At 34.9% G+C, this 15000-nt stretch overlaps 1 protein-coding gene across 12 annotated transcripts in view; it reads left to right on the top strand.

Annotated features, from left to right (window-relative positions):
• Positions 1-15000, top strand: part of FOXP2 (forkhead box P2) — a 568827-nt gene that overhangs the window by 505151 nt on the left and 48676 nt on the right. For all 12 annotated transcript variants that reach the window (XM_058724538.1, XM_058724535.1, XM_058724536.1 and 9 more), the window contains 3 exons: positions 1-4; positions 11193-11406; positions 13193-13297. The exon at positions 1-4 is cut by the window's left edge and continues 165 nt beyond it. In XM_058724538.1, the coding sequence (XP_058580521.1) occupies positions 1-4; positions 11193-11406; positions 13193-13297 (323 nt within the window). The remainder of the gene's footprint in view (positions 5-11192; positions 11407-13192; positions 13298-15000) is intronic.

Here is a 15000-nt window from a genome sequence, read left to right as displayed (position 1 = left end):
CAAGGTACACACAAAGTGTGCACACTTCACTCCTCGTGTGGCACTTTCTACCATTTCATGCCCTGTCTGCCTTATACCTCGAGAAATTTTGTTTTTATGACCTTCAGGTTTATTGTTAAAACATGATCGTTAACATGGCTGCGTGGCCCGTTTTCTTGAGGCTCAGAGATTTTACTACACACTGAGTTCAGGTGTGTAGTAAAACTGCTTCCAAGTGTTTTGTTAGATATTAAGTGCGTCCTTATTGGTCTTAGAGCAGAAAATAATTTATAAGGGCAACACAGTTTAGGCACTATCGAATGTACACTGAAGACCTACCTGCAGGGAGTTGGATCAGTGGGAAGGCTAACAACATTCCATTTAACAAAGGTGAGCTGATAGGAGTTTGGGTAGAAAACTGATTAAAAAAAAAAAAAAAAAAAAGATAGGGGGTGCCTGTCTGGCGCAGCAAGTTGAAGACCAGGCTCTTGATTTTGGCTCAGGTCATGTTCCCAGAGTTGTGGGATCAAGCCCTGTGTTGAGCTACATGCTAAGTGTGGAGCCTGCTTGGGATTCTCTCTTTCCCTCTCTCCCTTTCCCCTCCCTGCGTACTCTTCTCTCTCTAAAATAAAAATAAATCAATAAAAATATAGAAGTTCCTAAAAGTTCCTAATCTTCATGCTAGCACTCTTAAGTATAAAAAGGAGCCTTTATGTATTCCTATAGAGAATATTCCATTCCAAGCTATGCTTTGTAGAATCCCATCTAAATCGTGGGAGCATATTGACCTTATTTTCTCTAAAATAATATTGCCTGTGCATGTATTGTAAATTACAGCTTCAAAAAGCTGCCAATTGTATTCTTATTCATTTTTCTTCCATTTTATTTTATTTTATTTTATTTTATTTTATTTTATTTTATTTTATTTTATTTAGAAACAGAGAGAGACAGAGCACAGGCAGGGGAGGGGCACAGAGAGATGGAGACACAGAATCCAAAGCAGGCTCCAGGCTCCGAGCTGTCAGCACAGAGCCTTATGTAGGGCTCAAACCCATGAATGCCAGATCATGACCTGAGCCAAAGTCAGATGCTCAACCAACTGAGCCACTCAGGCACCCCTTATTTTTCGGATAAGAAAACTTTGCATGTACTTTGATAATACAATAAGATAGTACCATAATACAACACTATAAATCATACAATTGTATATATTCATCATTTGACTCAACTTTTGGGAAACGGAAAGCATTCTTAGTTTAAAGCAATGATAGTAAACAAAATGACTCCTTGTGTGCTAAAATTATTGGTATAGGCAAAAGTCATGTATCATTAAACTTCATAAAAGCATATTCTAATTTGCATTTGGATTTTGTTAGAACAAACTTTAATCCAAATGGACTAATTATATTTGTTACAAAGGGGCTCACATTGCAGTATTTTATGTTCATCTTTCTGACTCAATAGGATATTCTGAATAAAATCAAGAACAATTAAATAGAAAAAAATAAAATTAGGCAAATAAAAAAATATCTTTAAAACACACACAATCTTGTTTCTGGCACATGAAACTTAAAATATTGCAGGGGCACCTGGGTGGCTCAGTCTGTTGAACGTCCAACTCTTGATTTTGACTCAGGTCATGATCATAGTTCGTGAGTTTGAGCCCCACATCAGGCTCTGCACTGGAGTCTACTTGGGATTCTCTCTCCCACCCCCTCTATGCCCTTCCCCACCTCTCATTCTGTCTCTCTCTCTCTCTCTCTCTCTCTATCTCTCAATCTTTCTCCCTGTCAAAATAAATAAACTTTAAAAGTAAAATAAAATAAGGTAAAATAAAATAAAACATTACAGTAAGTGTTTTTCACTTTTTTTTATCAAGTTACTATCACAGTGGCATGTTTTCCCTAGAATTCCCTCTTTCCCTTGATTTCAGATCTTCTGATTCACCTGATTGAATCACTCCTAGGAAATCAAAAAAGATAAGGATTAAATAGTGGAAGAAAAACAAGGCCATAAACCCACTTTTCTAGACCATTCCAAAGAGAATTGAAATAAACCATGGTGTCACCATAGCAATGAATGTTCTATTCACTAACTATGTTCTTTGAAAAAATAAATATAATTTGAGGACCAATGAAGAAATAAGGTTTTAAAAAAAAAAAGAAAGGTATGTACAAATTAATTCAATATAAACATGGATTTCTTTGGTAGAAACTACACTAAAACCGAAGCAATAAATTTATACCATTGTTTTTTTTTTCAGTAAAATTTACATAAAATCTGTGTTTAAGATCTAATGATATAAGATTCTCCTCAATAGAGAGAAGCGAGGTCTACCATGATTTTGAGTAAAACCATTGAAATAAACATTTCAAGAAAGTTTAAAATAGATGCTCACAGAGGGGCACCTGGGTGGCTCAGTCAGTTAAGCGTCCGACTTCAGCTCGGGTCATGGGCTGTGAGTTAGGGCCCTGCGTCGGGCTCTCTGCTGACAGCTCCGAGCCTGGAGCCTGCTTCGGATTCTGTGTCTCCTCTCTCTCTATCCCTCTCTTGCTCACACTCAGTCTCAGAAGTCCACAGAAGTAAAATATAATCTATGTGCGATATATTTGTTAAACTACATTCTTCCAAGGCAAACATACAAATATCTTGCTGAAAAAAGAAATTTATTATGATACAACGATTTTAATGATTTTCAAATGAAAATTTACTCTAATTTCTGAGCTTTTTTAAAATAGAATTTTTTTTCCTTTTCCTCTATTTGTACTCTCCATTAAATATATGAGAGATTACACACACGAGATAGAGAACATTGAGGAAAATGAAATAAATCTGAAAGCACATCTGGGTTTGAGCAGAATATTTATATTTTAAACAAAGTACATGCAAGTCATATTGTGTATTTCACTGCTTCGATGACTAAGTGTGAAAAGTGCCACTACGGAGACTCATCAGCCAAACACAGACAGAATGTGTCAGATAAACCAGCCACAGCAGAGGAATAGAACTTCATGGGGTGGTGCTGGAATCCCAAAACTGAATGGGAGAAAGAAAATAAGTCATTGTTAGATAATGGAAGCCTTGAATTATTTCTGCCTGCCTTAACCCTTGGTTATTTCAGATAAAAATATTTTAAATATTTTCATTGTCAGTTTCCCAGTTCACTTTGCACCATGTTTTTGGTTGGCTGATGGATTGGCCATGAATGATAACCACAGGAACACCAAGTAGGATTTATTTCTACACAATGATGATCTTTAAAAATATGCCATATTTGAAGTATTTACCCCCATGATTTAACACAGCTTCCTCAGGCCACTTTTTAAAGTTCCAACTTCTTCAACCATATATAAAATAAGTGTATGAGAATGAGACAGAAGTAACAAAATTATAATAATTTTGATAGGAGTGGGAGATGCATCAACATTTTTCTCTATGTTACAAAATGACATAATATATTATATCACTTTAAATTATTTTAAATATTAAGTATTTAAAGTCACCATGAATATTACTATAATGTTGGATTTTGATGTAAATTAGGCAATTAAGTTATCATCTCTAAAAGCATATATGGGGACACCTGGGTGGCTCAGTTGGTTAAGCATCCGACTTTGGCTCAGATCATGATCTCACAGTTCATGGGCTCGAGCCCCACATCGGGCTCCGCACTGACAGCTGGGAGGCTGAAGCCTGCTTCAGATACTGTCTCCCTCTCTCTCTGCTCCACCCCTGTTCTCTCTCTCTCAAAAATAAATAAACATTTAAAAATAAATAAATAAAAATCATACACAGAGTGACTGTAGGTATACAGAAGTCAAATAAAAAAAGGATGGATCTGTAAATCAATATCAAATAAAATACTGATTATGAAGCTATTTACTCCATAGATAGTACAGTTTGTATGTCAGCTGGTAATTATTTAGTGACACATTTTCATGACCCAGTACGATTGTCTCCAGGTTAGAAGATAGGAAATTATTGTGCGTGCACTTCTCATGTTTTTGACATGAGATAGAAGTCAGTGTATTCCAATACACAATATATTCACAGACTTACTATGACTGTGGAGACTGAAATATATGTGGCAAAAACTTTATTTCATTCCAACTTTCTACATGTTTTTAAATTTATAAAAGCTATTTAAAATATAACACTTTTGTTACCAATCTGAAAGACCAAACAGAAAATGCTAGAATATCTAGCCAGCACTATTTTGAACTAACACCTTCTAGAACTAGATGAGTTTGGAATGAAAGAACTGTTGAATAATAAAGTGAAATCTTTCTAAGTAAAGTATAAGAATGTCCTTTATGCTGAGTTAGGAATGTGCTGAAGTTTGTTGTTAGGATGAGTATTCAGTCAAAATCAGGTATTTGGCTTTGACTCATTCTCTGATTATGGAAATCTAAATAGTCAAAGCTCAGTCAGTTGAGCATCCTACTCTTTATCCTGCTCCGTTTGGCTCAGGTCATGATTCCAGGGTGGGGGATCAAGCCCCACATTGGGCTGCATGCTCAACATGGAGCCTTCTTAAGATTCTCTCTCTCTCTCTCTCTCTCTCTCTCTCTCTCTCTCTCTCTCTCTCTCTCTTTCTCTCTGTCTCTCGCACCCTCTCCTCCACTCGCTGTCTTTCTAAAATAAATAAATAAGTAGCCAAATGCATACTTCAGCATCACTTCTGGCATCTTGATTTTTTTTGCCTAACCTGTAATCATGTGCTTGCATAGATCACCTTTGTATCTAATCAGGGTAACAGCACCGCAATATGGACAAGGCATGTGGTGCAGAATTATTGTTACCATCTTAGTATTTCCTTTTAAATACCAGTCAGTCTTTAATTTGTAACTTGGAGGGGAAACTCTCCTTTGGGGTTTTACATGCTAAAGCTCCATCAGTAAGCTGAAGTTTAGATGTACATTTATGATTGCAGGAATAAAACTTTGCAAAGTTAACTATGAATGCTATTAATTTTATGTATAAAAAGTAACTCACAACAAGTTAAATACATAGAGAAATATTAGGCGTGTTCATTTTTGAGGAAATGTAAGTAATGATATATTAAATTATATCATAATTCTAATTGTCACACGATTGTTTCATATACCAGCATGCATACATTAAAATGAATTTATTTCCATTTAGGCCATAAGTCTTTTTAAAGTTCTTTTTGTCAGCTCTTTGTATCTTGAGGGAAGACTCAAAAGCAGAATGTCAACTTTGACCCATTAAAGTTCCATGGTGAGGAAAACTGAGAAATTATTGTTTTGTAAAATAAATCACAAACTTAAAAACTGCCTCCTCTAAAAATTTTAATAGTGAAATCATAGTATGATTGTATATATAAATGTAAATATAAATATTATGTAAATATAAATATGTGTGTGTGTGTGTGTGTGTGTGTGTGTATATATATATATATATATATATATATATATATATATATACTCTGTATTTTGGTATCCCAGAAGTTCCTTCTTTGTGGTGATATTTGCCTTTGGTCTCAGTTTTAGCCAAATAGCTATTTTGCTCCTTGTAATTCAGCTTTTGGGCAAAATATGTATTCAGTACACTTCTCATTAAACATACATTTTAAAGATGGGCACTATACCTACAGGTTAAAGTAGGCCCCCAGTCAAATATAAAGCCATAATATGTTAGGTCTGGCAAATTATAAATGAACACAGGTCTCTGAAGGATAGCCCAGAAGCCAGAATGATGGTTGCCTGTGGAGAGAACTAGGAACCGTGAAGTCAGGTCTGGTTCGGGGAATTCGATTTTGCAATGTATAACCTTCTCTATGATTCTGTTATTTTGGCCATGTGCATATACTACTTTTTTTAATGTAAAATTTAAGATGAAAGTGAAAATTACATGATAATAGTTCAAGAATTCAAATTACTAAATATCAAATTAGTTCAATAAAATATGTGAATGATACAAACACTTCTACAAAATTTGCTTTTATTGCTTTTACTTATAAGTAACTCTAGAAAATAAGCAGAGTACTATCAAATAAGTTAATTTAGAAAAATCACAGTAGACTTACTTTACATCATAATGTATAAAATTATTTAATATTAAAAATTAATTACTAGACATAAAAAATGAAAAGACATTATTTTTGTGTGAAAAAGCTGCTAATGTAATTTTTACCAATAAGTAAAATATTGGAATTTTTAAATCTTGTGTGCTCCAAGACTGTATAATCTAGATATGAATTACCAAATTTTAATTAATTCTTAGCACAGCGGTTTTCACCCAATAGATACTCCACAAACTATGAATCTAGGATTAAGGAATATTATTTAATTGCTTTACCTGTGGTATTACATGCAATTTGATTAGGAATTCATCCACTTATTCATTCAACTCCTAGAAAAACAAACCTTTTGATGCTTATTTGTAGTACTGGCAGTGAACAAGAGCCAGTCCAAGCCATCATCCATCATCATTTCTTGATCTTTTTGTGGTCATGGAATTTTAAAATTGCATAATCATACAACTTTTTGGTGCTAGTATTGTTATGTATGTATCCTTGAAATAAGTTACTAAGAAAACTGAATAATCTTTACTTGGGATTTTAAATTGACTATTATTCTGTGATGGTCTAGTCCACTGATTCCCAGATTATGCACTGCTACTGTTCTGGTCATTGAACAACTCTTTCAAGTAATACACAGTGAGCTTTCACTCACTGTAGGCACTCCTAGAGGCACTGGGGACAAAGCAGTCAAGAGGACAGGCAAAAATCCCTGCCATCACAGAACTTAGATTGCAAATTAAGTAAAATGTATAGTGCTAAGTGCTATGGGAATGTTTTGTTTTTTTTTTTTTTCTTTTTTTAAGTCAGGATAGGAAAAAATAAAGAAACCTTAGAAACGGTAGGGGTCGAACTTGTAGACAGGGTGGCCAGGGAAGGAGTCCTGGAAAAGGGTTATGTGAGCAATGACCTACAAAGGTGAGGAGCCTTGCTGTGAATTAGCTCTAGAGCTGCTCAACTTTCCTGTTCCTCAGTGTCCTCATCTCTAAAATAGGGAGAATAACAGTAGCTCGGGGTATTAGATTAGACCTGAAGCATGCAGAAAAGTGGCTGGCATATCAGAAGTACCATATAAATTTCTAACAAAACAGAGACAAAGGAACCTACTGGAGCAGTGAGTTGGGTTCCAAGGGGCTGCATAAATAGAAGCTTAGTTTTGAACTAAGCTAATTTTGGAAAAAGTCTTAAGTTTATAAACAGGCAGCCTGCAGTTCATGGGAGGGGCTGGAGAGCACCTGATGAATCCTAAGCCCACACCCGTTATTTAAAACTGAAATAAATTAATGCAATTGTAAAAAGAGTTTGTTGTGTTTTTTTTTTCTTTTTATCCTCAAATGGATTTGTAAAACAAAGAGTTAAAGAAGAGACTCAAGGGTTTCTTTTGTTTCTAGACATCATGGAACTGATGTATATGTTAACATTAATCATGAGTCTCCAAGATAGAGACCAGAGATCTCTTAGATCTCTGATTAGAAGTGTTCAGAAGACTACTGTCCCATAGAACACAGTTTAGGAAGTATTGAATGTGTTACATTACTGCCTGAAAATAAGTTAATTTTCTCAAACCTCAAAACTTCAAAACTCACGAAACTTTCAAAATTGTACAAAACGGATTGGCTGGTTGTTTCATATTCATCGTTTTGTATCCATGGAAAAGAGCTAAGTAAATTGTAGGTGTGAAAACTCTGTTCATGCGCAATGTGACAGTTTGCTTTTAAAAATTTTCCTCCAAAATTGTCTGCACGTTGGAATCATCGGTGGAGCTTCAGAAACAGACTGATACCTGTGTCCTACCTCCAGAAATTGTGATTTAATTGGTTTGGGCTGTGGTCAGGGCATTGGAAATTTTAAAATGTCCCCAAGTGAGTCTAATATGCAGACACTTTGGGGAACCACTTCTACTAACAGGAGTCTCTTTTTGACATCATCTATTCTCTGCCCCTTATCTGTAATATTTAAAAACCACTTCCTTCCTCGTTTAATTAAGAATCATTATTTGGATAGCGAATAGGTTATTTATTCATCAAACATCTATGTGCTTAGTATTTGTTGCCATATCATTGTGATATCATGCTGATACCACTAATTTTCCATACAAATGAATAGTATAATAGAAGTCTGCTTTTTAAAAGGTAAGTGGATACTTAGGTTAACTAAATTATTAATAAAATTCAAAAACTGAATTATTAATAACATCTCTAACTGATATAGTCTCTAAAAACATCTAAGAGTCTTTAGCCAAGGTATAAAATTTTATCAGCCACTCGATCTTTAGAATCAACTAGTTTATAATTCTTTAGATATTGGCCTTACAGGATAGCAAGTACTCATAAATAGTATGCCCCGCAAGAGCCACAGAACTTCCATGTGAAAACCAAAGTGCCTACAAAAACTCTGTGAATCTGTTATAATCAACTAAATCAACTACTATTTATTGAACACATACCAGGCACTCTTCTAGGCACTGGAGATAGATGAGTAAAATAAGAATTCCCTACTCTTACCATTTTAAGTTTAAATTGCAGAAGAGGGAGACTGATGATAACGAGTAAAACAGATAAATATTATAGTTTCAGAGACTGACAATGCTCTTAGGAAAAAGAAAGCAGAGTGAGGTGACAGAGAACGTTAGAAGGCAAGGTGGGGAGGGGCAGTAGTTGAAAGCATGGTCTAAGACCTCTCAGAGGAGGTGAGCCTTGAATCATCTGAGTGAAGTGAGGGAGTCATGAGGAGATCTATAACCAAAATCGCCTGTGCTGTGGGAACAGCCAGAGCAAAAGCTGGAAAGGGAGCAAATATTTACTGCCTTTAAGATGCAGAAGAAAGTGTAACAGAACGAAATGTACAGAGTGAGCAATAGATGAGGTCAGAGAGGCAGGCAAGACCCAGATAATAAATGCCAGCACCTCACAGGCCATAGTAGGGTTTTTTGTTGTTATGTGTTCCCTTTCTTTTCTTGTGTTTTTTTCTAAGTGTTCTGGAAAGCCATTGGAGGCTCCGTCTGGAAAATGCCATTGCCTAATTTACATTTAAAGAGATAGATTTTGGCTGATATATGACGAGAAGTAAATTATAGCAAGGCAAGGGGAAAGCAGGAAGACAGGAAAGGGTAACTGCACACCAGGCAAGAGTGGACGGTGGGGCAGAGAGGCAGAGTGAGGTGGTGAGGGCTCGCATGCAGAAGATGTGTAAAAGCTGTTATGTAAAAGGATTGGTTAATGGGGTTTTGCTGTTAGGACACCTAATTCATACAGACAGGTAATCAAAAAGTTACAGTCAGGTAAGTTTCAGAATCCTGGGTTAAAGCAATAATTAATGATGTTTATATAGAAATTATGTCCCATATAACCAGAGTAATACCTTAGTTTATTAAGCCATCCTCTTTTATGTAGAAAAAAAATAGTTTTAAATAACTGGAAACCTGAGTTATCCAGTCTTTTCTTCAGTCTTAGGCTGTTTTAAAATCTTCAGGAGCCAGAATCACCAAAATGATAGTTTTCAGTAAAACTATCTGTAAGAAATTGTGATAGGCATAGCAATTTAAGGTTACCACTGTGATGAATAATTTGACCAGAAGTTATGTGTGGAGCAGTGAGAATTCTTCTGTCACTTTGGGCTACTTACTACTATGTCTAGATTGATGGTTTTCCTAGTTGCAGGAGGAGGGGCGAGCAGGCTGACTCTGCTTGACATCATGTTGTGTTATCTTCCCCTAGTTTCCCCTGCCTGTTCGATCCTGCTCCCCTCCCCCACACCTCTTGATTGATGGGCATCACTGTAGCATCTGATGTAGATGTGTGCTGGGTTGTGGGAGTGGGGGTATTGGATTAGTACTTCCGTCCTTGTGTTAGACGTTGCAGATGCACGTAACATATGCAGAACCTAGATTTTGGAGCAACAGTGCGTTAAGTTTGAATTCTGTCCACTAGTTGTGAGCATAGTGATTTGATAACATATTTCATCTTTTTAAACCTCCATGCCCTCATCTGTAAAGTAGAATGATTCCTAGCTTCAAGTGAAGTTAATTGAGATTATGAATGTAAAGCATCAGACTACAGCAGATGGTCAATAAGTGATAGCAACCATAGTTACAACTGTCTTTCCCCCCTGTATATCTTTATTCAATAGTTTTCATATTTTTAATGTAATATTTTAAGAAAAAAGGCATTCAAATAAAACTGCCTGGATTTAAATCAAAGCTTTACCACATAGAAGCTTTGTGACCTTGGATACATTTTTGAACCTCTCCCTCACTTTGCTTTGTTATCCATGAACTGATTGAAATACAGTTATGAACTCATTGGATTTAGTGAAGATTAAGGAGCATAAGGTATGGAAAGAATCCGTGAAGGCATTGTACTTGGCATATATAAGTACTGTTATATATTTGACTTATAATAAGTAAACAGTAATCTCTCAATTCCTTATTTCGGAATTAGAGTTAAAAGCTAAAATGCCTTGATTTTCTGTTTTCATTCTTCATATATCTGGTAAATTTCCATGATGTGAAACAGGGCATTGTTTAAAATGGGTACTCATTTATTCTATCGTCCATAAAATGAGCTTTTCATATTATCTGTTTAATTGATCCATGGAGGTAAGATCATTGGCTTATTTAGGACCTCCAAATGAAACTCAATTATTTTGTCTGTCTGAGAAAGGGCAAAGTAACTTTGTCAAAGTTAATTGTCAAATGTATTCTTTTTCTGAGGTGAATGTTTACTGTTTTTCCCTGACATTTTTTTCCCTGAGAAATTTTTTGTTTACCCTCCTTACTTCTTTTTTTCTTTTCATTTCTTTTGATATATCTCATTTCAAAATCTATTTTTTTTTCATTTCCTTACTGATAAAAACTTAACACTAGCAATAAGTAAAAGCTTCTGTTAAATAGTTTAACTTTCAAGTAGAACTTGCTGGTTTTTTCCATTAATCCTTGATAGTAGTTTCAATACTATTATTCCCAGTACTATTCCCAAAATGGTAGTCTTTAACAAATAACTGATTATTCATGAGAAAGGCTATGGTGCTGATGGTGTAAAGTGAATTATTATTGTATATTAATTATGCTGGTAACATCACTTTTGTTGTTGGCATTAATCCAGTAATAACACTAAGCTCATTATATGAACTTTACCTTGTTATATTAGTGGGGCTTTCTTTCGTTTTGTAGCTGGCTTAAGTCCTGCTGAGATTCAGCAGTTATGGAAAGAAGTGACTGGAGTTCACAGTATGGAAGACAATGGCATTAAACATGGAGGGCTAGACCTCACTACTAACAATTCCTCCTCGACTACCTCCTCCACCACTTCCAAAGCGTCACCACCAATAACCCATCATTCCATAGTGAATGGACAGTCTTCAGTTCTAAGTGCAAGGCGGGACAGGTAACTCTCATGAGATTTGTTCTATATTTATCTGTCACCAACCTCTCCTTCCACCATTCATAAAAATGAGGATTATGATCTGTACTTAACAGGGGAATAATGTGTAAAACAAATTAAATAAAAACCTTTAGGTTATTTACCTTATATATTATTTTCATTACAGAAAGTAGCTCAAATACCAGGGATTTGATGGATTCGGTGGGGAACTGGCCTGAAGAAAGTTATTTTTTAATAAGTGCATATGGAATTACTGTATTGACATATTTTTATGGCTAATATGTTTTGATGAGCCGGATTGCTGAAATGAGAACATTTTACCATTTTTAAACTTAAGAACCCCTTTCAAATAACTAAAGATGCATACATATCCCCCTTAGTAAATGTTTAAAAACGTGTACTTAATATATGTTTAAGAACATGTCCATAGATATCAGAGAATCCATATACATGAGGGTACAATTACAGGCATAATAAACCAGAAGACAGAATATCTGGTATACCTTTTTTTTAATTATTATTGGAGCATGAGGGAAGTTGCAATTACATAAAAAAATAAACTTATGATGCTAACTCTGAGTAAATTTGACTCAAAATTCATAGGGAAAAATTACTTGATTTCAGTTACCAACATTGAGTACGTTATGTTAGATAATTTTCAACCTCTTGTTTTATTTTAGTTGTGTAAAAACTGCCTTTATAAAAGGAGAACCCAGGTGCTCTTGTCCATTTACTGCCCCTGTTTCAAGCATGTAGCTCTATCTAATCAAGTCCTTTAAAGCAATTTATGTAAAATATGTAAGCTAGAATATTGCTTAACATAAAAACTATATTTTTAAAGGATGAAGCATAAATGTAGGATTTCTTAACAGAGTGACTCAGGCTCCTATGGTATTTTGCTCTAAACTTCACATTGGAGTGTAGTGGGTTGATAGTATTCTCTTATGTAATATGAATGTCTGCCTAGCTGTAACAAATTCTTTCTCACAAAGATTTTTTTTTTAAGAAACCTATATTTAATTACAGTACACTTTAAAATAGAATGCTGTAGTTTGGTGGTGTTTCTGGTCTTCATTTGAGTATCATGAAAAATTTTTCTTGTTAGTTTTCATCGTTAAAAAACGGTATGCTTCTGAATGCTTTCATGCTATTGTTTTAATTGAGATAATTTGATGGTTATATACTGCAGAAGTTGGTTGATTTTTCTAGGCTCTCTCCATCTGATATAATACTCACTTATCAAAAGTCTTTGGTAATTATAGAAGGATATAGCTAATGAATACTGTTCCAAAGTAGATTTTTTAAAATCAGCAGTGACTAGTGGAAATACATATGGCTCAAACATAAATATTAAACAATTTAAATGATCCTAAAGGTCCATATCTTCTTTAAAAAGCGCATTTCAAAAATCTTATGGTGGATGTCCTATTACCTTCTTAAAAACACAGGTTTATTTCACTTGACCACATGTGAATATATATGTTTTTTATTTAGAGGTAAATGTTACATTAAGGTCATATGGCAAGATTAGCATATGATATTATACAGTCCTCTTAGTTTTTCATCCTTTATTAACAGTCATCTTTGGCTCTATTTCTCCTCTAATTGGAACATCATCTAGCCTTGGCAGTTGAACTATTCAATAGAACGATTAAATTTTTCTGACTGCTCTGAGCTGAATTGACCTGTTTTGACCTGTTTGTCACTGATCGTAACCTGACAGGCGCTAGCAGCCTGCAACGATTATGGCTTTTTGAGATGACTCTGACGCCGTGTTCTTTTGCTACAGCTCGTCACACGAGGAGACTGGGGCTTCTCACACTCTGTACGGCCATGGAGTTTGCAAATGGCCAGGCTGTGAAAGCATTTGTGAAGATTTTGGACAGTTTTTAAAGTAGGTTTTGTACCTTTTTTAGGGAAGGGGGTGGGTTCTGGGGGAGTTTCAAGCGCACTGTTGAAAATAAACAAGAGAAAGCTGAAAGGGGGAAGTAAAGGTCCATCATAAGCCCCCTCTGAGTTTTCTGTGTGTTCCAACAAGTGTATGACCGAAGTCAGGCTACGAAGGCGACTGTCCATCTTTACCTTTCCATCAAAATATTTTACAAGTCATTCGATAGGGGTTTTTTAAAGAATGAAAAATATAATCCTACTGTAATAGTGCCATTAATAATTGGGAAACGTGTGCAGGATTCACTTACATTTCAAGTTTTTAATAAAAAATTTAAGTAAAATTACATGAGGCGTCATGTAATATATCCACATTTCAACCCAATATCTTGCAGGGTTTTTTTTTTTAACCGCAAACTTGATATTACTTCCTTTAAATAATGATATTTAACATATTTATTGAACAATAAGAATGAAAAGATGAAATTTAATAGGAACCAACGTTTTCAGAAATAATTGTATTTCATCTACCTTTGTTACTTGTTGCCCTCAGGATCAGAGCGAAACACCCATGGCTGTATAGTTGTATGATAAATTCTATGGCTTCTCTAGCTTGAAATCAAAACTTTGTGTGTCCTTAATTTCTTCATACGGTGATAATTTTGTTTAATTTTAAGAGGTTCCTTTTCAAATAAGAATACACATCTTTTATGAAACATTTTCCACGCACAATTCTGCCATACAAGAGATCTAAACAGAGAGCTACAGATAGGTTTATGGAGATGAGTAACTTCACAGGCTCAGACTCTTATGTTGTCATGGAGCAGCTAACAGGGTGAATGAACTGTTTCATGCTTCATCAACAATTAAGTTAATTAGCTCATTTGAAATTGCACTGCTTTGTTGCCAGGATGTTGGCAGAAACATCAAAAAGATGTGTTTACAAATGGTAGACTACAGGGTATAGAGTAAAAGCACCTTAACAACAAGGCACAAGTACTTGGCATCATAATAACTTCATAACAGAATTACAGTAAGACTTCCACCAGGATTTTCTTTTAAACTTTATCTCATTTCTGACCAACTAAAAGAAAATTTGCTTCCTGTATTGCTATGGCTTTTGGAAAAGGCCTTAAATAAATTTTTCATGACTATTATACCAAAACAGTAGTGAGCTACCATTTTATTGGACGTGAAACTGATCCAGCTAATTTCATATTTCTTCATTTGAATACATTCATCCTTATCAATGTGTCGTGTTATTCCTTATCATTAAGATTATTAAGAGGACTGTTGCTACTATTTCGTAAATGTGGTCATTTAAGAAATAGAACTAGCCCAGTCACCATGTTATTCCTCCAAGTTGTTCTTTCTGACAAAATTAAGAATTTTTGAGAAAATGTACATATCTTCCCTTCAGTGTGATTTCCTTTATAGCACATGGAAAGGAACATTTTTATTCATCTCAAATATTTATCTAAATGTTTATTACTAACAAGCAGATGAACATGAACCCTCATTTTAGCTTCCTGGTTCTTCTTTCACATTCATGGCAGTATTTTTTTAAAAACTAAAGATATTACAGAGGTGCGGGGGTGGGGGGAGAGATTACAATTAAAAAAGCATTTCCTTTCAATTAAATATCAACTTTGGTTCCAAAGGCTGACCATTTTTCCAAACCATTAACTTTATAGAGATGACAGAACAAAT

This window comes from Neofelis nebulosa, chromosome 4, assembly GCF_028018385.1.
Source record: "Neofelis nebulosa isolate mNeoNeb1 chromosome 4, mNeoNeb1.pri, whole genome shotgun sequence".
NCBI lineage: Eukaryota > Metazoa > Chordata > Mammalia > Carnivora > Felidae > Neofelis > Neofelis nebulosa.
Note: the sequence above shows the minus strand (reverse complement) of the source record. Positions and strands in the feature narration are given on the sequence as shown.